At 54.2% G+C, this 14,522-nt stretch overlaps 4 protein-coding genes across 4 annotated transcripts; 2 read left to right on the forward strand and 2 right to left on the reverse strand.

The window, feature by feature from the left end:
- Positions 1 to 39: 39 nt before the first annotated feature.
- On the forward strand, positions 40 to 3,242 carry CAOG_02219 (hypothetical protein). Its single transcript, XM_004348919.2, has 8 exons — positions 40 to 305; positions 507 to 568; positions 826 to 896; positions 986 to 1,540; positions 1,644 to 1,836; positions 1,936 to 2,332; positions 2,475 to 2,898; positions 2,982 to 3,242. Exons 1-8 carry the CDS (start codon positions 74 to 76, stop codon positions 3,115 to 3,117), a joined length of 2,070 nt encoding a protein of 689 aa, XP_004348969.2. The 5' UTR covers positions 40 to 73; the 3' UTR covers positions 3,118 to 3,242.
- Positions 3,243 to 3,291: 49 nt separating this feature from the next.
- On the reverse strand, positions 3,292 to 10,669 carry CAOG_02220 (SNF2 family DNA-dependent ATPase; the record flags this gene model as incomplete). Its single annotated transcript, XM_004348920.2, has 2 exons — positions 3,292 to 10,296; positions 10,585 to 10,669. The coding sequence occupies 2 exons, from the start codon at positions 10,667 to 10,669 to the stop codon at positions 3,323 to 3,325; spliced, it is 7,059 nt and encodes a 2,352-aa protein (XP_004348970.2). The 3' UTR covers positions 3,292 to 3,322.
- Positions 10,670 to 11,000: 331 nt separating this feature from the next.
- On the reverse strand, positions 11,001 to 12,603 carry CAOG_02221 (ribosomal protein L21). The gene is made up of 2 exons (XM_004348921.2): positions 12,558 to 12,603; positions 11,001 to 11,609 (listed from the first exon to the last, which is right to left on the reverse strand). The coding sequence occupies exon 2, from the start codon at positions 11,597 to 11,599 to the stop codon at positions 11,129 to 11,131; it is 471 nt and encodes a 156-aa protein (XP_004348971.1). The 5' UTR covers positions 11,600 to 11,609; positions 12,558 to 12,603; the 3' UTR covers positions 11,001 to 11,128.
- A 221-nt stretch (positions 12,604 to 12,824) lies between these two features.
- Positions 12,825 to 14,459, forward strand: CAOG_02222 (ribosomal protein S19). Its single transcript, XM_004348922.2, has 2 exons — positions 12,825 to 12,847; positions 13,874 to 14,459. Exon 2 carries the CDS (start codon positions 13,875 to 13,877, stop codon positions 14,307 to 14,309), a length of 435 nt encoding a protein of 144 aa, XP_004348972.1. The 5' UTR covers positions 12,825 to 12,847; position 13,874; the 3' UTR covers positions 14,310 to 14,459.
- Positions 14,460 to 14,522: the final 63 nt, after the last annotated feature.

A 14,522-nucleotide genomic window follows, 5' to 3' on the forward strand; every position in this document is an offset into this window, starting at 1 on the left:
CAATTCCCAATTCCAAAATCAGTTTGGCAGGGCAGTTCACATTCAATTCTGAGCACTTTCTTTGTGGCGGGAAATGGAGTTTGGTCGCTCGCCGTTCTCCCACGCCGCCTCCGGTGCTGCCGACGGACCTCCACCACCACTGTCGCTGTCTGGATTTGTAGCAGCTGCCAGTAGCGGCAATGGCCCGGACGATGCGACAGACTGGACAATGACAGAGCTGCGCAATCTCGACGCGCTGATGCGATGCGCGGTCTGTCTCGAGTTTTTCAACACGGCCATGATGGTGACGCACTGTTCCCATACATGTCAGTCGACACACGACGGTTGGGTGATTTTAAATCCGAGGAGAGATGGGGGGGGGGTAGAGATGAGGCAAAAGTGTGTGTTTTTTTGTTTAAATCGACTTCTGGCTACTGTTCTGCTTACTGACCCGACTTGCATTTTGCTATTTCGTGTTCGATACTGTTTCATTCATTCCTTTCTTTTTCTCGGCTGTTTTCCCCCAGTCTGCTCGTTGTGTGTCCGTCGGCACGTTGAGGCTGACGGTCGCTGTCCTTCTTGTCTCAAGGTACGCGCTTTCTTCCATCCCATCCCATCTTGGCCTCTCAATCATCCTCAATCTCAATGCAGCTGCAGCAAACCTTTTCCCGCCATTTCATGCAATCCCGCGCGTTTCCCCCCCCCCCGGGCTTTCAGTCCAGCGACGTCGTTCTGACGATTTACATCGTGTTACTTGTTCCAATTCGATCACCACGAAATGAAAGCCGGTGGAAGAAAAGAGAAAGGCCGACACACATCTCAATCATCCCCTTTTGCTTTGAACAGGCGACATCCTCGCTCGACCTCAAGAACAATCGATTGTTAGACGACCTCGTAGCTGCATTCGTACATGCTAGGTATGGAAAAAAGTACTGCGTGGGAGCTTCAGCATTCTCGAACATTCAACCCCTTTTTGTTTAATTTTTTTTTTGGCTTTGTTTGGCAGACCTCGGTTGCTTGAGCTGCAACGATCATCCAATACGACGATGGCGATGACGACAGGCGCACAAGCTATACCAAGTAGTGGAAGCCCCGGAGTAGCACCTCCGATCGTCACAGGATCGGCAGACCATCATCGCCGACCATCTCAAACTGTTAACACTCAACCCGCTTCTTCGTTCGTCCTTCGGTCCACCGCTCACGGTACAGCAGCAGCAGCGTCGTCAGCGAATGCGGCGTCTCTTGGAAGTATTGCTGCTTCTGCTGCTGCCACGGGTACATTTGCTCCCAGCACCGGAGCGTCGCGAAGCCCTCCGTCAGATTTCGACGACGCAGACTACATGCCTTCTCGGTCTGCAGCCCAGAGGACTATCACAACCACAACACCAACAACAACAACAACGTCGACATACTTTCAAGCTCGCAACCAAAACGCTGCACCGACGGTTCCGGCCAAAGATGCAGTTGCGTGCCCTGTTTGTTCGCAACTCGTGGCTGGTGCGACCATCAACGTACATCTTGATGCTTGTCTCAATGGTTTGGAGGCGTCAAATCCACGCAGGTATGGTATCGTCGAGGGTGTGGAGGCATTGGTGGTTTTGATTCTTGTCCCTCCCATTGATTTTCGCCCCCTATTTTCCGTTGTTCTGTGTTGTTCTTGGCAGAGTTTTCGGCAGCAACAACGCCGGGACTCCTTCGCCACCCGAAGTACAGCCACCCACCACTCGCGCATCCTCCGTTTCACCCTCTTCTGAGCGCCGTCAACCGCTCGCAAAGCCTGTTTATAATGTGATGACTGAGAAAAATCTCCGGAAAGCTCTGAAGGATCACGGTCTTTCTTCGACTGGCGATCGTTCGGTAAGAAGATCCTGCCTGTCTTGGCTGTTTGTCGCATCGTCCGGCGGCTGCTTTGCTTGCGCTTTTGGCCACTCATTCCTGGCCTTGGTTTGGTTGCAGCTGTTGATTTGGCGACACAAGGAATTCGTGCTGCAGTACAATGCTCAGTGCGACGCATTGCATCCCAAGCCCATGTCTTGGATTCTGCAGCAGGTGGAAAAAGAGGAAAAGCACGCTGGCAAGGAGCGAGAGCGTGATCGAGCGCAATTACTAGAGCGCGACAAGGAGAAGGAAAAACTTGAGACGCTTAGTCGACTCCATCAGCAGCGCAAGCTGCTCGCTCCTCTGAGCGATCTTTCGCGCTCGTCCACTCCTACTACTGATGCAAGTACCACTCCAACCACGCCCGGCGCAATATTTTTGGATGCTACGCAAGCTGCTGAACAAGCCGCCGCCGCAGCTGCTGCCTCTGCCGCGAACAATAGCACTCCAGTCGTGGAGCAAAATCGTGGATACGGTATAGACACACTACTCATCTTTGTTTCGTCGTGCGTGCGTCGAGCTTTTTTTTTTTTTTTTTTTTTTTTTTTTTGATATCACGCTCACTTCGCAAGCCGATTTTGCTTTGTGAAAAAACAAACACAAAAAACCAATTGCAGTTCAGCAACACGCTTCTCAATTTGCGGCACTTATTCAGCAAGTTCGACAGCAGAAGCGGAAGCTTCAGGCAACATCAACGGCCGATTCGGAGGAAAATCCCGCTCCCGAGATTGACGACGACGACGACTCGACAGGGATGCGAAAGCGATTTCACTCGTCGACCGAGTCGACCAGCTCCACTGCACCAGTCATGCACAGTACCAACGCAGCGGACGAGGCCGTGTACGCCGCTGAAAGTCCAGAGGCGGCCCCAGCGCCGGCAATGGTCGTGGATGATCAAGACGAGTTCCAGTTTTTGGACGATGACGACGTTATTTTAACTCAGGCCGCAAGTGTGGCAGAAGCAACTGCTGCTGTCGCGACGACTGCTCTAGCTGCTGCGGCATCTCCCTCCGAGCGCTCCTCACCCGCTTTTAGTGACAGGTAGATTCCTTCTCTCCTCGACAAACGGACCGCAATCCGCTGCTTTTCGTGCTGACTTTTTTTGTGCATTGCTTCTTCAATAGTAGCAATCATTCCCCTCGCCGCCGAACACGCCGAGCAACATCCAGTGATAGGGCGTTGGATCCTCCAATTCCGACAACGACTCGACCAAAGCGGACATTATCACGGTTGCGGGCTTCCCAAGAGATGACTCCATGAACACTACAACAGCAGGCTTTTGGCAGTTTGATGTAGAAGGTGTCAAGTCGAATTATTATTGCGTTAACGTAACGATACAGCTAGCTCCAAGATCAATCAAAGAGCAAAAGCGTTCATAAAACTACAAAGGAGAAAAGATTTTGAAAAGCAAAAGTCAAAGCGACCAAGCGGAAAAAAAAAAGAAAAAAAAAAACGGCGCACGGTGTTAGATCAACTCCAACGGCAGCTCGTGGGCTTCGGGCTTTTCGTTGAGCGCACGCAGCACCGCTGCTGGGTCGGGGGCTGACCAAGTGGGGACAAGCGAGACCACGAGAGCAGGCTCGGACGAATCGAGTTGAGGCGGTGGTGCTGACGACGAGTGTAGCCCATGGAGGACATCCCTCGGCGGTGCTGCGACTGGCTGAGGTTGCGGTGATGGTGCGAGCAGCGGTGCGGATGCAGGTCGCGACACGCTCGCCATCGAGCCATCCTGCGGCCTTGCGGGACCGGTCGGATTCTGCCCAAACAATGTGACTGCAACGCGGGCGAACAACCGCTTTTGCAACTCAATGTAGTAGGGCAAGGGCATGCCCAGCATTGACAGATTGTTCTCGCTCCACTCTCGGACAACTCGAGCAAACTGCGCGCCGACAGACGTCAATAGCGCAGTGCCATTTGAGGGATCTTGCGCCACGAGCGAACGACAGTTGTAAAGCAGCTGATGTCCGACGGGGTGAAGGTATGCTGATGGGTTCAACGTACTTGCAAGACGAAGTACTTGCTGATGCTCCATCGGCAGTTGCTGCTGCTGCTGCTTTTGGGTTGGGGCGCGTGCACGGGAGCCGATTTGAGAGGCTGGTGATGCGTTTTGAAAGGCTGGTGATGCGTTGGCATTGGGAGCAGCCGCGATGTGTGGAAGGGGAGTTGCGGCTGGTTGGACTGCAGCCGCGCTGAGTTTGGGATTGGCAGGTGCGGCGATCGCAGCGACATTCTGCTTGGCTCGCGACTTGCGCTTCTTCACCAACGGAGGTGCAGCAGCAGCAGCAGGTGCAAATGACGACCAGCCCGCGGGGTTACTATGCACCACTGGGTCGACTTGGCGTTTCTTCACCAACGGAGGTGCAGCAGCAGCAGCAGGTGCATATGACGACCAGCCCGCGGCGTCACTACTCACCACGAGGTTGACTTGGGCGACTTCTTGCTCAGAGTCAAGCTCATCGGCATCGGCGACCTCAAGCGTCATTGGGTCGGCTTGTTGGGCAACTGCTTCTTGCGCAGGGTCAAAGTCATCGTCATCAGAGTCTCCCTCGGGACTAGTGTCGCCACCATCTTCACAAATAAACTCGAGAATGTCTGGCCGTAGCTTCTTGCCGACAGGAGAAACAACACTCTCCGACGCGTCAGGTCCATCAGCACCCATCGGTCGTTTGGCGGAAATTCGAGCACTACCGGGGTCCTCGCTGGTTGAGGCCGAAGTGCCGGCACCAGATGTCGCAACGCCATAGTAACCGACATTCTTCCTCCGGCGCTTTCCTTTGCCATACTCTTCGAGCTGTTCCAAGGTCAGATCTGACGAAAACATGTCGAGAGTACCTTTGGATGTGTCCTCTTCACGCTGTCGGTTTTGAATAAGACGGTCCCAGAACTCGGAGGCTTGGCCGGAAGTTGCTGTTGTTGTTGTTGTTGTTGTTGTTGTTGCTGCTTTGCCTTCGTCACTGCTGGCGCCTGCCGCGACGGTGGCGGGGGTAGGCGACGGGTTGACTGACATTTCAGCGCTCACGGGACCGGTAGAAGACGCGCCGTCCATGGGCTTGATGTTGGCATCAGCCGCATCTTCATCCGTCCAAACTTTCGCCGTCTTGAAGACAAGACCAAGGCTCAGCTGGGAAGGATTGTCGCCACTGGCAGCCTGATCAGCGTTGCCCTCGTTGGTGTCATTATTTTCCTTGGCGTGGTCGGCAACAATCTTTTCACGATCGAGCAGGTTGTTCAGCAGCTGTGGATCGTACTTGGCAGCAACAAGCTTCTTGCTGGATGGCTTGCGGTTGTTGTTATCGCCGGGCTCGGCGAACAGCTCTTCGGCGCCGAAACGCAAGAGCCGATCGAGGTCGTTCGAGTTGATGGACTTGCTCATCGAGTCAACGACAACGTGCTCCAAGAAAAGTTTCGACTGCGAGCGGGTCCAAATGGCCTCCTCAACCGTTCCGACAGTCACAAAGCGGTAGGCCACGACAGGGTGGGTTTGGCCATGACGATGTGCACGCGCAATCGCCTGTTGATCGGCTTGCGGGTTGAAGTCAGAGTCAAACAAAATGACAGTGTCAGCAGTGTACAGATTGATACCCAGGCCACCGGCACGCGTGGAGAGCATGAAAATGTTGAGTCCTTCTTCGCGTCGATTGAAGCGGTCAATGAGGTGCTGACGCGTGTCGGACGGCGAGTCACCGTCCAAACGGCAAAAGTCGGGGTAGCCGTTGGCAATGAGATAGTCGTGCAGCACGTCCAGCACAATCTTGAAGGTGGAAAATATCAAGACACGATGACCAGCCGCGAGCAAACGAGGAAGCATGATGTGCAAAAGCAGCAGCTTGCCAGACGCCTCAATGAGCGCAGTGTTCATCTCCTCTTCGGTGGCAAACTCGGGTTCAATCCCGTCGCGACAGAAAGGATGATTGAGAATCTTGCGGAGCTCCATCAGCACGTTGTTCAAGGCAGACTTGTGGCCGGGTTTATTGCCTGTGCTTGAGAGTGTGGCGAGGTAGGTGACGTTCTCAAACAGGAGGGCCTTGTACAATTCGCGCTGCAAGGAGGACATGCGACAGGGCACAACGACCTCCACACATGGCGGAATTTTCAGCACATCCTTCTTTAAGCGTCGCAAAATGTGCGGGCGAATGAGCTCGTGCAGCTGCATCACTTTGTCTGCCTGCGTCGGGTTTTCGCCGGCCGCTTCTTGCGTCGGAGACGACAACATGCCAGTGTCTGTGGAGGTGAGCTCTGCGACAGCAGGAGCGGGTGCATCCTGCACGGCCGCTTCACCAGCCATAGTAGTGACAGACGTGGGCGCGTCCTGCTCGAGCACCATTGCCTCCACGGGACTTTCCGCGCCTTCTTCACTGGTGACAGCCGAAACAGCGGTGGACTGCTGCTGTTTTGCGTGTGCTGGGTCTTCTGACGCCTCCTCCGCATCCAGCTCCATTGCCTGGGCATGATCCTCCGTGCCACCAACAACATCATCACCATCTGGCCGGACGTCCATCGCCTCGGGTTCCGACTCATCTGGTATTATTGCCACAACCTCGTTGGCCACTGGCGGAGATGCAGCCTTCTTCTTGTTGCCCAGAGAAGAGCGGTTTCTTGGCGTCGTCGCCGCGTCATCCTGTTGCGCGGAACCGCGATCCATGATCGGACGATGAAGGCCCTTTGAGACGTCGTCCAGATGACGGATAAACTCGGAATGCTGAGCGAAGCGCTCCTTGTCGAGGAACAAGAGCAGGTTGGCGAGCTCGTCCATGTTGTTCTGCAGCGGTGTGCCTGTGAGCAAGATTCGGTGTTTGACTGGAAGCGAGAGAAGAGTGGCAAAGAGCTTTGAGTCGGCCGATTTGACGCGATGACCTTCGTCAATAATCAGTGACATCCATTCGAACGACTGAAGCAGGCTGCGCTCTCGCAACGCCGTCTCGTACGAGGTGACCATGATGTGAAACTTTGGCGGGCCCCGGCCTCCTCGCCTTCCGTTGCCCGTCCCAGGGAATCTGAGCTCAGTCTCGGTCATGAGCGTTCGAGACACGTTTTTGCCGGTGAAGATGATGGTGGTGAGATGGGGCACCCAAGTAGCAAGTTCGCGCTCCCAGTTGCTACAGGTTGTGAGCGGCGCCACCACAAGAAATGGGTACTCTTGGGTCACGGCATGCACAATGCCCATGTATGCCGCGGCTTGCACTGTTTTGCCCAGGCCCATCTCGTCGGCCAGAATGCAATGGTGGCCCTGCCGGCGGTTGAACAGCATCCAATTGACACCATCGAGTTGGTAGTCCTTCAACTGCCCGACCAAAAAGTCCGGCTGGACTTTCAACGCACGGAAGGACTCGGGACCCTTGTCGTCCGGCTGAAACATGCGACGGTACTTTTCCCGCTCGGGCCAAACCGGGGTGCTCAACTTGACAAAATCAACGGGGTTTGATTTGCCGCGAAAGCGAGCGAGAGCTTGACGCCCTTGCGGATCGGCAAAAATGTGTGCCTCCTCTTCCCACGTCGCTTGTTCGACCGCCAGGCCGACCCATTTGACCTGGACAATGCTCGCAACATCGTCTTTGTCGTCGTCGTCGTCGCCGCCGCCGTCGTCAGGGTCTCGCTGAATGATTCGGTCCACCTGCAGCCAATCTCTTCTCACGGCCTGGTACTCGTCTTGCGGCACAATGACCTGGGAAAACTTGCGAACATAGTAGCGAATACGAGCCGGGTCCATGCGCATCAGCCAGTACCCTGGCACCCATTCATCGTGGCGGTGACTGAGGTGCTTCCACTTGACGAGAAATTCGGCAACGTCAGGGCGCGCCGTTTGCAGTGTCAATCGATGGGCCTGGTTGCGTGAGAACGTTGTTCCCGCCACAGCACCCTTCTCCATCGCAGAGGAGGAAGAAGCTGACGTTGCAGCAGTTGCTGAGGGTGGTTCAGCAGCAGAGGCAGCGGTGGCGGCTTTGCCATCCGTTCCAACCAGCGGCATGACATCCGTGTGGGGCTGCGACAGACCAGCGGCAACAGCAGCAGCAGCAGCAGCAGCAGCAGCAGCAGCAGCATCATCATCAGTCGCGACGCCAGTTTCATGACGTTGAGGAGGTCGAACAAACCGGTGCGTGATAATAGATTCGAGCGAGTTGGGCCAGAACGAACAGTCGATGCAAAACCAAATGATGGTCGAGTCGACTTTCGCGGACACGACAAAATCAGAGTCATCGGATGCATCAACGTCCGCCCAAATCGCATAATCCCGCTCTGTAAACGGACCCGGAATGCGCGGCCGTTCCCAGGGCTCGAGTCGCGACTGGCGCACCGTCGTCAAGGTCAACGATCGGCGATTGAGGTGAGGGTAGACACGGTCGCGGTGGTCTGTGGTTGGGTTGATCAAGTGGCCGAGGTCGGACGTGCCAGCACGCAAGCACGTCTTGTGGAACCAGCCTTGACAAGCATAGCAACGCCGCATCGGTTCGTCGCTGAGAGACGGTTGAGGTGGCGCCTCCGTTGCTGTCGGCAGGGCAAGCTCGGGGGCAGGGAGGGCAAGTTTGGGGGCAGGGAGGGCAAGCTCGGGGGCAGGGAGGGCGGCGTCTGCAGAGTCTGAGGCGTCTGGCGGTGAAACGTCCATGACGGCAGCTTCGTTGGTGGAGGCGGGCGCTGGGAGGGGCTTGTGTGACAAATCGCAAATCGCGCATTGGGGATTGCAGCGTGGGCAGTACCACATGGCGGGAATGCGAGATGGGTCGATGGCCGGTTTGAAACAGAACGTGTGGTAGACCGAGGGGCAGCCATTGCACTTGAGCATGAGTTCGGCAGGCCCACCAGAGGAGCACACATGACAGACATCCTGGTGTTTCCATCGACTGACGTTTGCCGCAGCCTGTTTGGCTTGGTCTTTTGATGATGCAGATTTGGTTTGGCGAAGCGAGTACGTCGTGGAGCCGTTCCTTGTACGACCGCCAGCTGATTTTGGCTTTGACTTGATCGAGTACGTTTCGTCCTCCGAGTCTGACTGATCATGCTGAGCAGTCTCGTCCAAGGAAGCCTCGTCCCAGCTGTCGTCGTCTAGCTGTTGCTCTTGTCGAGAAGCTGATTGTTGTCGCGGCGCAGATTTTGGTGCTGATTTTGGCAGCGGCTTGGGCTGCGGTTGTTGACGTGACGCCGACAGGCGGGAAGAAGCACCGCGCGTGCTTGACCGGCGTTGGCCATACTCGTGGTCGACTTGTTCGTCGGCCGAGAGACTTTCGTTGAGGTCGGAGTCGACCGTCGTTTCCTCCTCGGAATCGGAACGATCACTGCTCTCGCTGCTAGGACTGGCGCCGGCGTTGTCACGCTGCTGGCGTTGTTTGGCGCTCAGGAAGAACTCTTCGTCGAGTTCAATATTGTGGGACTTGCGCTTGGCGGGTTGCTTGACTTTGGGCTTTACGACCGAGCGGGCAGGTTTTGTCGATGTCGCGGCGGCGGCGGCGGCGGCAGCGGCGGCAGCAGCGGAATGATTACTGCCAGTGGTGGGTTTGCGATTTGGTGACTTGTTGGTTTTGCCTTTCGGAGACGACGAGAGATCAAAGTGCTCTGGCACTTGCATCAAATCCTCCCCATCGTCGATGGTACCGTCTTCCTCGCTCGCGCCGTCAATAGCATCTTCTTCGTTACGATCATCCTCGACGAGGCTTATGTCTTCACTACCATCGTCGTCCGATTCCGGCAATTGGGCGGCTTTCGAGGACGCCGCCGCTGCTCTGCGAGGCTTGCTACGGTTGTTTTCGCTGCTGAGATTGCTGCCGGGCCGAACACTCGCAGCGCGTATTGGCGCATCACCCGAATCATCGGATGAGAGGAAGTCGGCCTGGTCAGATTTTCGTTGCTGTTGCTGGCGGTGCTGACTCTTGCTGATGCGGTGGGGTTGCGATGCTTTTCGATGCTGTTGGCGCGATCGAGGTTGCTCGTCCTCAAGCTCTTCCGATTCCTTGCTCTCCGCTATGGCATGCCGAGAGTTGGAAACGGCTGCGGCACGGACATTGCTCGACCCGCGCTTTCGGCGCGAGCGAGGCTGCTCGTACGACTCTTCTTCTTGGAATTGCTCTGAATCCTCGCTCTCGTCCGCTGTGACAAATCGAGGACTGGGAGCAGCCCTCACACGTGCATCGCTCGATCTACTCCTCTGCCGCGATCTGGCGGAGGCTTTGGAGCGAGCGTCCTCGTCGTTGGCGCCCTCATCGGCGCCATCGTCGTCGCCGTGCGCGTGATGACGCGAGCGAGGACTAGGAGTGCCAGCAGGAGCTGATACCTGTCTAGTTCCTACTGCAGGACTCTTGACATGGCTGCCAGCGGCCTTGGCGGCTGCCTTGACTTTGCCAGGTGGCGCCGCTGGTGTTGACTTGAGCGAGGACTCTTCGAACAACGCGATCAGTTGCGGATCGAGGATGTTCTCGGGCGGCTCCCAGGTGTCTGCTGACTTTGAGAATCCTGTCACAGCAGGCACGCAAAGTAGGGTCAGAGGTCCACAGTGTCAGAAGTTGATTGTCAAGCGAGTTTCGCGCCAAAAAAAAAAAAAAAAAAAAAAAAAACCAGGAGAAAAAAAAAAAAAAAAGCGCGCCAAAGTTCGAAGGCAGTGTGCCCCGGATCAGCGCAACCGTCCGTCCGCCCACCGACGCATCAACACACGGAGTGGAACATGAGTGGTAGGGAGGCCTGGGCTGAGGCAGGGAGGTTGGCCAGGAGCAGAGGGACTGGACAATGCAGCGATGCACGCACCTTGCCAGCGAACGAGAAACTCTGTCTGGCCATTCCGCACACGCTTGGCGAGAATCGAGTCGACTTCGAAAACGTCTTCAGCCATGAGCAAAAGACTGGGGGAAACAAACGAAGCGGCTGAAAACAAAAAATATCGAACTAAGAAACAAAGAAATAAAGAAGAAATTAAGAAACAAAGTGCAAAACGAACAACAACAGAAACAAAATCGACGCTGGATGCGGAGGATCAGAGACCATAGACCACAGTGCAAGTCTTGCTACACATCGAGATCAACCGAACGCAAAAAACTGCAAGAGAAAATGGAGTCGATCGAAAGCACTGAACTGAATGTTGCAGCTTGGGGGAAAGCTGGCATCCTACAGCACGCTGCATCACAACTCTGCACCCAGAGACACAAACCTCAAAAACACATGAATCATGAAACCAAAAGCTTTGGATTGATGGACAAGCACAACTGCAAAAGAGCAAGGACACTGCAAATCGCGCAAAAACCCAAAGATGAGAGACTCTGTACGAAAGGATCCAGAACCAAATTCTTGTTGTTTAAGCAAGCTCGTCGAAGGGGAGGGGCGAGAGGGTCTCGGGGGAGACCTTCTTGGTGCGGACGACGTGGCCGACGCGGGGCTGCTGGGGCTGGCGCTTGAGGGAGACCTGGACGCCATCCTTCTTGGCAGCGAGGCGCTTGGCCTCGTTGACCTTGACGCGGTCGAGGAAGTCGTGACGGCAAGTGGAGTGCTTGACGTGCTCAATGCGGAGGTTGACGCGCTTGTTGATGATGCGGTTGCCGACCTGCTTGTTGACAACAACACCAACGGCGTGGGGGGTCACGTTGAAAACGCGGCCAGTCTTGCCGTGGTAGTACTTGTAAGGCATGCCGCGCTGGACAGCACCGTTGCCCTTGATGTCAACAATGTCGCCCACTCGGTAGGTCTTGAGGTAGGTCGACAGGTGGACGGCACCATGTTGGCGGAACTTTCGCGCGAAAAGGTGACGAGTGCCTTCACGGTAACCCATTGCTTAAGATCTGAGTGTTGAGAGAGAGAGAGAGAGAGAAAGTGTGTGTGTCAAAGCGACCACGAGCAAGAGAGCGAGAAGAGTGAGTTTGGCGTGCATGGCTGAAAGGACAAGGAGAAAAAAAAAAAAAAAAAAAGAAAATAAAAAATGCGTGCTGGGTTGAGCTTTTCACGCTTCGTCGCCTCATGGAGGGTCAAAACGGCTGCATGACACGGATCGAGGACAGGGATCGAGTCGAAAGTGTCATGGCGTCCATCGGACTGGAAGTGGAGGAGAAAAACAAAAAGGAAAAAAGAGAGAAAAAAAGAAAAAAAGAAAAAAGAAACGAAAAAGCGCGACCGCGTGGATGAAAGCCAATGTCAATCCATACAAAAAAAGAAAAAAGAAAAAAAAGAAAAAAAAAACAGTTCCAGACGTGCGTTCACCGAGGCGACGATTGCATGGAGCTGGATGACACAACACACACGTGGCAAATGGACGAGGAACAGGGGACGCCAGGCTTGACAGCGGGGCGACCAAAAAGAAAAGCAAAGAAAAAAAAACCAGCAAGGCTCGAAAAACGAAAAAAAAAAAAGGCAAAAAAAGAGAGCCAGCTTCGAGTGCTAGTCTCCTGCCGCTCGCTGCTCGCAAGAGCCAGGGAAAGCCAGAGATGCGTTGGCTGCAACTACGCGCACCACGGGTGAGCGCGGGAGAGGTCCACGAGCAAACGCGCCGGCAGGAGACCGAGAGGGAAAACCAACAAAAAGGACGAGATGTCTTTTTTTTTTTTTTTTTTTTTCCAAACGTCCCTTCTCCCATCCTTTCAAGCGCTCCTATTTCCCCACTGATCGCTGGTCGATGCCGATGCCTGATCCCGTCTCCCACTCGCTGAAAACACTGCCTTGATGACAAACAACGCCAGTGCAAATCCCCGACCACTGCCAGCCCGAATGCTGCGTATTTGTGCAATGCTACACACCTGGATGAAAAAGAAGAGAGCGAGCAAAAGACAAAATGGACGAAAATATAAAAAAAAATCAAAAAAAAAATCCAAAAATAAAAAAAAAACAAAAAAAAAAAAACCCTAACAAAAATCCAGTCAGAAAAAAATCAAAAACAACGTGGGTAGGACTTTTTGGTGAAAAAACTCGTAGCGAAAATTTTCTAAAAACGGCTTCGGCTACCCGCCCTCACTCTTTTCCTCCGCCCTACCCCCTTTTCTCTGCTTTTGACTGATTTGGCTTGCTCTCTCTCTTCTTTCAACTTGACGTAAGGCCTTCCTTTTTTTTTTTTCCCTTCTTCTTGAGCACGCTGGCGAGCGCATCCAAGCGCCCTGCATCCGGACACGACCAGCCTCCCTGCGGCAGCCATCCGCCCTGTTCGACAGCATGATTTTTTATTCCGAAAAGCAGCTTCAGAGGGGAAAGGAGAGGGAGAAAGGGGAACAGAGAGGCAATGGTCTTCTGCAGGAAAAGCATGGAGATCTTTTTTTTTTTTTTTTTTTTTTTTGTGGCTGCAAGGATTTTTTTATTTTTGTATTTTCGTGCCGTTTCGAGTCTTCGGCTGTCATCCACGACCAAATGACTTGACCAACCCATGCGCGTAGTAGACTTCCTGCCATTGCCCAGCAGAGATGGGGTCGCACGACCAGCGTACGGCCTCAAGGGCAGCGACAAGCGGTTGGACGCGAGACAACGTGGTTTTTTTTTTCTTTCTTTCGTTTTTCTTGCGCTTTGGACGTTGTGGGGCGTCTAGCTCGCCGTGTCGACCGTCAGCCTGCAGGATGCACCTGCTCAACGGAGCTTGTCGCCCGGTTTTTGCGTCCCAAAGCCCGCTCTGACGCAGCGACCGAGGTTTCCAGGCTGCGCAAAGTTGTCTATGATTTTTATTTTTTATTATTTTATTATTTATTTTTGCTCTTTTTTTATTTTTGTGGTTCCCGTTTCATCGCCATCCATTGCTTCACGTTTGGCAGCGCTGAGGCGCCCTTATGTGTGCGATGGCTCTTGGAACTCATGTGAAGAGTAGCGTTTCGTGGAGCTGTACCGAGCCTGCAGAGGTGGACTTTTGTCTTGCACGTATCCTCGTGTCGTCTTTTGTCTTGTCATTTCCTCGCTCTCGGCCTGCACCACTCTGCTCGCTCTACGTCCATTGCTCTGTTCCACTTCCAAGGGTGGACACGGATCCACACTCTTGATCTGCCTTTCGAAGCTAGTCCGTTCACTCATTTTTGTCTCGTTTCCTTTTTTCTTCATTTTTTTTTTTTTTTTTTTTTTTGCTGCTTCCCCCCACCAGAATGCCCGGTGTCACCCTCAAGGACGTTGAATCGCACGCATTCGTGAAGGCATACGCCGCTCACCTCAAGAAGTCTGGCAAGGTTGAGCTGCCCAAGTACCTCGACCTCGTCAAGACCGCCGTCGGCCGCGAGCTCCCCCCTTACGACCCCGACTGGTACTACGTCCGCCTTGCCGCCATTGCCCGCCGCCTCTACCTCCACCAAGGCCTCGGCGTTGGCGCTCTCCGCGTCCAATTCGGTGGCAAGAAGCGCCGTGGCGCCAAGCCCCCGCACGCTCACCTCGCCTCTGGCTCCGTCATCCGCTCGGCTGTTCAGCAGCTCGAGAAGCTGAAGGTTGTCGAGAAGGACGCCGAGGGTGGCCGCCGCATCTCCCAGACTGGCCAACGCGACATTGACCGCATTGCCAGCCAGGTCGCCACTGCCGCCAAGAAGTAAAAAAGCGCCGAGAGCTTCACTTGCCGTTTGCGCCTGCAAACTCATTGTTGTGATTCTTGCGTTTATCATCCGTGTGTTGCGTTATCGGATTAATTTTTTCTTTGGAGAAAGTGATAAAAAATCAAAATACTAGACTTTAGCCACAGGAAAGTTGAGCGTTTGTTGTTGTTTTTTGTTGTTTGTTTTCTGAAAAAAAGTTAATCACAGGGAAGA

The sequence above is a fragment of the Capsaspora owczarzaki genome (genome assembly GCF_000151315.2).
Source record: "Capsaspora owczarzaki ATCC 30864 unplaced genomic scaffold supercont2.3, whole genome shotgun sequence".
Classification (NCBI taxonomy): Eukaryota; class Filasterea; order Ministeriida; family Capsasporidae; genus Capsaspora; species Capsaspora owczarzaki.

Bases quoted from the DNA above. Each gene is read 5' to 3' on its own strand.
- CAOG_02219 (XM_004348919.2), top strand. From the start codon at position 74: ATGGAGTTTGGTCGCTCGCCGTTCTCCCACGCCGCCTCCGGTGCTGCC. The intron at 1,837-1,935 runs GTAAGAAGATCC...GTTTGGTTGCAG, and splicing joins CTTCGACTGGCGATCGTTCG to CTGTTGATTTGGCGACACAA. The intron at 2,333-2,474 runs GTATAGACACAC...AACCAATTGCAG, and splicing joins GGAGCAAAATCGTGGATACG to TTCAGCAACACGCTTCTCAA.
- CAOG_02221 (XM_004348921.2), bottom strand. From the start codon at position 11,599: ATGGGTTACCGTGAAGGCACTCGTCACCTTTTCGCGCGAAAGTTCCGC.
- CAOG_02222 (XM_004348922.2), top strand. From the start codon at position 13,875: ATGCCCGGTGTCACCCTCAAGGACGTTGAATCGCACGCATTCGTGAAG.